Source organism: Apis dorsata, unplaced genomic scaffold (genome assembly GCF_000469605.1).
Source record: "Apis dorsata unplaced genomic scaffold, Apis dorsata 1.3 scaffold_223, whole genome shotgun sequence".
In the NCBI taxonomy this organism is placed as follows: domain Eukaryota; kingdom Metazoa; phylum Arthropoda; class Insecta; order Hymenoptera; family Apidae; genus Apis; species Apis dorsata.
The window spans coordinates 274925-282207 of NW_006263505.1; the positions used below are offsets into that span (position 1 = coordinate 274925).

Sequence of the window (7283 nt, forward strand, 5' to 3'; positions counted from 1 at the left end):
GATTAAGGTAATATATATTTTACGATTTATATATTTTAATCGTGAAATACTGTAGGCGTATTAATTATTATGTACGATAAATTTTTGAATTTTTACGAGCGCTAAAATGTTCGATATAATCTTAATTATATTCTTTAAGAATTCTTTGAATTAATTAGTACATCGTCTAATTTTAAATTTCTTTTCCGCAAATTCTGATATTCTACTGATATTTATAGCATTATTTGATACATTTTGCTCGGAAATGCTTTACTTTTAAAGTTAAAAGTTTAATTTTTAAAGCTTCAAATCAATTAGTTATATTACAACGTCTATTTGGTATAACAGGATCTACATTGCAGAGATTAACTTGTCCTACTTGTTCGATATAACATCTCATATGATCGTGATTCACGAATATTTCAGTTCATTTTCTGAATCGAACGTGTTTCTCATTGGAGCATGTGCAAACGTGTTTATGTAACAATAAATTCGAAATAATATAAGATCATATAGAAAAATGTTTTTTGATAATTGTAATTAATTAAAGCACGACTATTACTATCTAAATAAATTTCGTGCAATATTTACCGTTCCAAAAAATATTTTGTTTCAGTTGGTATCATTTTGACGTGAACGAATCAAGTCAACTTTTTCTCGATATATAAATAATTTTATTGTTCTCTTTTCCTTTTTTTTTTTTTTTCTTATACTGAGTTGAATAATAGATGTAATATAAGCAATTTTATTTAAAAAAAATATTTTAAGTGACAACTAAATAAATATCTTACAAATATATTATCAATTTTTCTGTGGTAAGCAATTACGTAATTGTATGAATTTTCTATACTCCTCATAGTTGGCAACACTATATGTATTTTGGTAGTCATACCTATAGCATCACGTAACATACAAATAGAATGTGATAGATTTATCTCATTTCCTATAATTAAACACGCTTAATGATTAAAAACATATTGAAAAAAAACTTACGAATTTTATGATTACACGATTATAATTAAAAATACTATTATTATCTAATCGGATAAAACATGCAGGAAATAACTGGAAATAAGCGATAGTGGTTCCGTTTTAGTTTAGCCCCATTACAAAGGTAATGAATTGTTTTGAGGTTAGTTAATTATTGCGGCATATCAATTATTCACAATTATTTCTCTCAAGACGTTCGAAAAAAGAAAATGTTTCATGTTATTAAGCATTGCAGAAACTTCTGGAATACGTGATATTACATATAGAATTAAATGCAAATCTATTCTGTAAATTCATGCAATTTTAACGTTACGAAACGTTAATATATATATTTCTACATATTTTAAATTAACGTATATGCATTTATGCGTATATACAATTAGATCGAAGAAATAATAATCACGTAATTAAGTATGATAATAATGAAATTTTTTTAGGTAAATCTTCTTGAATTCAATAAACTTGTAGTCACGGTGACGTGGCTGTGAGCGCCGCATAAAGGGGCTTAATGGAGAAATGACTTATTTCCAGCCGTAACCCGAACACCAACCCCGGTATAGGTAGGTCACATCATTGTACAGAGTCTCAACGCGCCACGGTTTTATTGCGTTGCGTACCATGTTGCGCAACGCCAGTCGGTATTAACTTTGGATCTAGTATCGTGAAAGTAAAGCCCCACTCACAGAGGCGGCGAATACGAAGAAGAGACGAAGAAAAACCGAATTATGTATTGCTTTCACGAAGAAAAATTTGACGTAATGTAATTGTCAGAAAATAACAAGTTAATTTTAAATTATTATATAAATCTTAAAGTACATAATTAGAATATTTACTTAAATATTTAAAATAATAATTTATAACATCTTAATTTGATGTCTCATGTATATTAGGAAACGCAATTTAATAGGTTATGATATGTGGAATATATGGGACGAGAATTTAATTGAGTGAACTTCTTGTTTGAACTTCACGAGGTTATAAAATCAACGATGAACGATATTCGTAGTTCCCATGGGAAAAAGTGACCTTTTTTTTTTTAAACGAGTTTGAAGGGACTATCTATAAAGGGAGCGTATATTTATGTAGTTTCTTCCAAGAAAATATTTCCCGCGCAACGAGGCGTGACGTTTCATTATATTGTAATTTCTAGTGATTCATGATTCTTACAAAGTTATCTGATTTCGTTAAACTTAAATGTGAGAAATAATGTTTTTAAATAAAATATATCTATTGCGCTGTACATATTTTTTTAAAAATATTTATAATAATTATTACATTACAAGTTTAATTTAAGTTTAAGTACTAGTTTTGTTAAAATATTCGTAACAATTAACCAAGTATCTACGATTAATTAATTAGAATTTAATAAAATTATTTCAAAATCCGTGATTTTATTTTATTTATTTTCGAGTTAAATTCCCTTCATTATATTTTCAAAGCTTAATCAATTTTAATGATGTTCAAATAAACGAATACGATACATTAAAAATTAAACGTGCAATGCTTTTCTCAAATAATTGATACAAATCGATTGAATTGGAAAAGGATACAGTTATTCCCATGTTGACGATTTCTCTCCATTTTTCAGACGTTTACGGGGTGATGGATAGCAGGCGCACGTGACTGGTCACGTGGATAGAAGCGATCAGAGAAATCGAGGAACGCTGATCGTGAACGATTCTCTGCCAGTTTTCCTTCACTTATGTGGAAGAAGAATTTGATGCGTGACTTATGTCGCATCAAAGGAGATTAAGAGAAGTTTCTGTTTGATTTATCACACAGAACGGATTAACCGTTGTGATTCATATAACAATCGAATAAGGACGCACGTGTTTTTCCAAGAAGTTGAAGATTAATGATTTTGAAGATCGAAGTAATACATATAATTTTTTTCTCGTCATGAGGAAAAGTTTTGTTACGAGTTGACAAAAACGTTTAGGTATAAATGTTGAAATATTTTGTTCACTTCAAGATTATAAATATTCCTATGTATTTTTTTTAGTGAAAGTAATTTAAATTCATTTTAAATTATAATTTTTTAATGTCCTGATGATGAATTAATTGATAAATTTGCACCTGATGTAAAAAATATAAAGATATTCTTTATATTTTTAAAATATAAAAAAATCTTTATATTTTTTTATGATTTCAGAGCTATCGAAAGTTCTAAGAAAAGGAAGCGCAGGATGTCTGACGAGATGCGCGCGCAGCCCTTAGACACGACGATATACGGTGGTAACATAATGCAGCCTGACGAGGAGATTCAGTACGCGCCAAGAAGCCGTCCTGTTAGCTTTTATGATAACTTTAAGGTGAACCATCGTGCTGTGTCACGTGTCATTGTTTACGTTCGTATCTTATCAGTTAGAAATTCATTACATATACAAGAACGATAATATACGTATTAGGTATGATCACATAAAAGGATATTTAAATTAAAATTTTTATACTAATTCGTAATTCATTTTTAATCAACGATATTTCTTCAACGAATTTTTGAAAATTTTCGTTAAATTATATACAAAGATACTTGTTTAATATTCTTATTTTCATACTATGTGTGAATGTGAATCATTATTTATCAATTAAGTAATTAATTCTTGTCAAGGCTTGTTGTAACGGTTTATCGGTAGTCTGACCACGAATTTAGTTAAGCGAAAAACGAGAGTGAGACAAACCGCAACGCACGATGTGTGAGAATTAGTAACACGTGTATAAGAGGTGCGGTTGGTCATTGATGGTTCGTTATTACTGAATGTGCATAATCGATAATGTCGTAATTATATTGGAATTTTACATGAAATGGAGTAGAAATACAAAATTCGTCGTCACAATTAATCGATAAAACATTTAAATTGAACTTTAAAATCAATTCATCTTAAAATAATAATTTCATGAATTTAATAATACATTTTTAACACGAAAGTTATATATATTATTATTGTTATTAAACTATTTATATCGTTAAAATTAAATTAATTATTATATATATAATTTTATATATATAATAAAATATAATTTCTATATTTTTTTCATTGTTTAGGACGTGCCAATGGTGACACCTTGCGTGACTTCCGCACTAAGTGCTGATAATTTAAATCAAATTCGCGATAATGGTATTAATTCGTCGATGGCCACAACCAATAACAATAACAATAATCGTGTGAATAGTGCAGTGAGTGCTGGTAACGTGACAAAGATCCAAAATCCCAAAGTCACAGGTGAATTAATCAATTAATCAATAAATCAATTTTTTTATGAAAATAATTACTAATTATTAATTTATAATATAACAGAATGAAAGAAAATTATACGAAATATACATATATAAAAAGAAATAAAAATATAGAAATATAGTATATTTATTTTTATTTTTTCTTTCATTTTATATTATTAATTAAGTCAATTAGTATTAATCAGTATCTACTGCTAGACAAAATTGGATAGCGCACTGTCCTAGGAAAGTTTATTCGACTGTAAATAGAACGGTCACGAGTGAAATTCGGTCGACACTTTAGTGTTAGAGATATTCAAGTAAACTTTCTCGAATTTCATTTTGTTCGTGCACCATCACGGTAAAACAAAGCAGCATTGGAAATTTTGTGCGCTTTCTAGTCAGTCATACGTACCATCTTGATAACGAATGCAAAGCTAAAGTGAAACTTTAAAAAATTTTTTTAATTTCATTTCAATTCGAAATAATAACATTAATCAGTCGATATCTAAAATACACATCTCAAATTTCTAGTATGTAATTTAAAAAATTTTTTTTTTTTTTCAAATTCCATTTGAAAGATTTACCTTCGATTTTGAAACGATTTGTCGATTTGTCACGACAGGTGCAGTGTCAACAGGGAACATAGGGAAAATTTGTCGACTTGAGAAGGAGAAGGAGTTAGGTCGGGCCCCATCAATGGCCAATTGTTTGTCAACCACGGTTCCCGTTAATCTGGCGGCGTCTCAAATTGCTGGCCGTCACACGCCCACGAGGAATTCCCTTAGGCACAGCAGGATGATCGTACTCCATCGAAGCGGCCATCGTGAGTACATGATCACTTTCCTTGGCTCATAAATCTTGCATTCTTAATTTATTTCACGAAGATTGATCTGCTTTCTTGTTTCTCATAAATAACATAGATAACGTTTATGAATAAATATACCTTGTTAATACCTAAAAAAAAATAAAATTATCTTGAAGAATAATTGTTCTTATCTCTTATTATCATTTTACAATTTTGCTATTATTATTTTTTATTAGAAAAATAATATTGCAGAATGAAGAAGATAATAAATAATGCCATAACAATGTTCACTTTTAGTTTATTTTTTCAAAAAGTGATTAAAAAAACTTACAGTGAACTTTATTATTATTTTTCATTATTATTTTTATTATATATTGTATGACATTATTATTAATGTATAGATCATTGCTTAATGTATAGATCATTGCTCTTTCTCAATAATTTTATAAAAGATTCGAAAATATTTATTTGTAGGAATATTTTAAATTGAATCTTTAGAAATGGAAGATGATTACAGATTGTTTGAAGTTATTCCTCGAAACTTCTGTTCAATAACTATTCTTGGAATCTATATATCGTTATATCATATTATATAACAAGGAAAATATTCTTATAAAATGGGGTTGTTATATAAAAATTTCTCTTTCGTTCTTTTTAATCGCGTTAGATTATAGGCACTTACTTTTGCAATATTTTTAACGAAAAAAAAAATCCTTTTTATTAACTCGAATATTTAATAACGACTTCGCAATTTTTTTGTTTCCATCTTGAATAACAGAGACGCAACGCTTGTTGATTAACGAAATCAGAGATCGGAACAAGTATAATACACGTGAACGAGGCTCGAATGTCACCAAGCGGCCTTTCACGGTGTAATAAACATTCTTTCAAACACGAGAAAAGTACAATGTTGCTGTGAACGATTATTAATTTATATCACATTAAATCTTCTCTTTTATGAAATTCAACACGAATAGATTTCAAATTTAAATTCGTTTGCTCTTTCCAATTTCGGAATTATAATGAAATATTCAATTTTTATCTCACTGTATTTACACTGTAATTATCTTTATCGATACTTTTTTCTCCAGTTTAATACATAAAATCTTAAATATCTTTCCTGTCTAATCTATTTTCAGTCTGAAAAAGATTAAATCGAAGATGCATCTGTGAAGAGTGTCCAATCAAGTCATTGAAAAATATAAACTTGTTCAGGACAAATCGATCTTTCTTGAAATTTTTTCACCCATGATGGGGCTAGCTTATGACTTAGACTTTTCTGTAGTTGTAATGTTGAAGTCATAAATAAACCAATGGTATTGAGATTTCTGCCAAGATAGTCAGGAAAATTATAATAAAATATTAAAAAAAACTTTGAAATTTCCTCAATTCATTTCACAGCAAAAATACTCGCATTTTTTAAATTACATATTACAAATTCAATATGTTAAGTTTTACTGTGAAAAATTTTAACTTTCATATTTTCTTGCATTTTTTAAAGATTATATTTCGTTTTTTGAAATAAAAAATTTAGCAATTCCTTCGTCGTTAAATAACCTTATTTTTTTTTTAAAAATTATTAGCTACTTTTTTGAAATTATTAAAAACGAAAAGAGGTCCACCGATTATCGTGGTTTTAAAGTGGTTACACATGCTACTCCGTGAATAGCGGAAGTAGCAAGCCGGAAATGTATCATGTGATCTTTTTTAGAGTATACTCGTTCACGGCTTGGCGTGCATGAACTTTAGGTGTAATTCTAATCATTTTTTCCGTTTTATTCACCTTGCTCATGCTATATCGATGCACGTATTATAAATTTGTAAAAAAAACACTGAAGATTTCTTCATACTTCAACTTTTATTCAATTTCAATTAGCCAATTCAATGGCTTATATAACTTGAAACACATGATAATCATTTTCGAACAAAATAAATTTCGATGTTATATTAATTTCAAAAATTTCATTTTAGTTTATTCGAAAAAAAAAAAATGTTTGTCTAATATACTTTGTGCAAAATATTTTTAGAAAAATTTTGATAAAAATTATTATTGTTGCACAAAATATTTTTATGGTTTTTAGGAGAAAAAATTTGTTTCTTACGTTTTTTTTTTTTCTTTGAAATGTTATATAAATAACATATATGCTTCGCGAGAGTTTAAACGTTGAATTGAAATGTGAGAATTTAGTTTTCTTCCATATGGTAAAGCTTGGATTTGCTTCATCCCCATCATCGTCGAATTCTATTTTCAGATGCAATAGATAGACGGTTCTAAAAAAAAAAAAAAAGAAA

The 7283-nt window shown here is 28.2% G+C and overlaps 2 protein-coding genes across 5 annotated transcripts in view; one reads left to right on the forward strand and one right to left on the reverse strand.

Moving 5' to 3' along the window:
* LOC116185614 overlaps window positions 1-7283 on the forward strand; it is a 14568-nt gene that overhangs the window by 2656 nt on the left and 4629 nt on the right. The window contains exons 3-7 of one of the 4 annotated variants that reach the window (XM_031510384.1): window positions 1407-1529; window positions 2558-2908; window positions 3122-3317; window positions 4013-4190; window positions 4809-5009. In XM_031510384.1, coding sequence (XP_031366244.1) covers window positions 3156-3317; window positions 4013-4190; window positions 4809-5009 — 541 coding nt within the window. In that variant the 5' untranslated portion in view covers window positions 1407-1529; window positions 2558-2908; window positions 3122-3155. Of the gene's footprint in view, window positions 1-1406; window positions 1530-2557; window positions 2909-3121; window positions 3691-4012; window positions 4191-4808; window positions 5010-7283 lie in introns of those variants that run through there. The other 3 variants (XM_031510385.1, XM_031510386.1, XM_031510387.1) reach the window with 3 other exon arrangements.
* LOC102670986 (transmembrane channel-like protein 3) overlaps window positions 7105-7283 on the reverse strand; it is a 13015-nt gene continuing 12836 nt past the window's right edge. Inside the window, 1 exon segment of the mRNA XM_031510388.1 lies at window positions 7105-7262. Coding sequence (XP_031366248.1) covers window positions 7221-7262 — 42 coding nt within the window. The 3' untranslated portion in view covers window positions 7105-7220.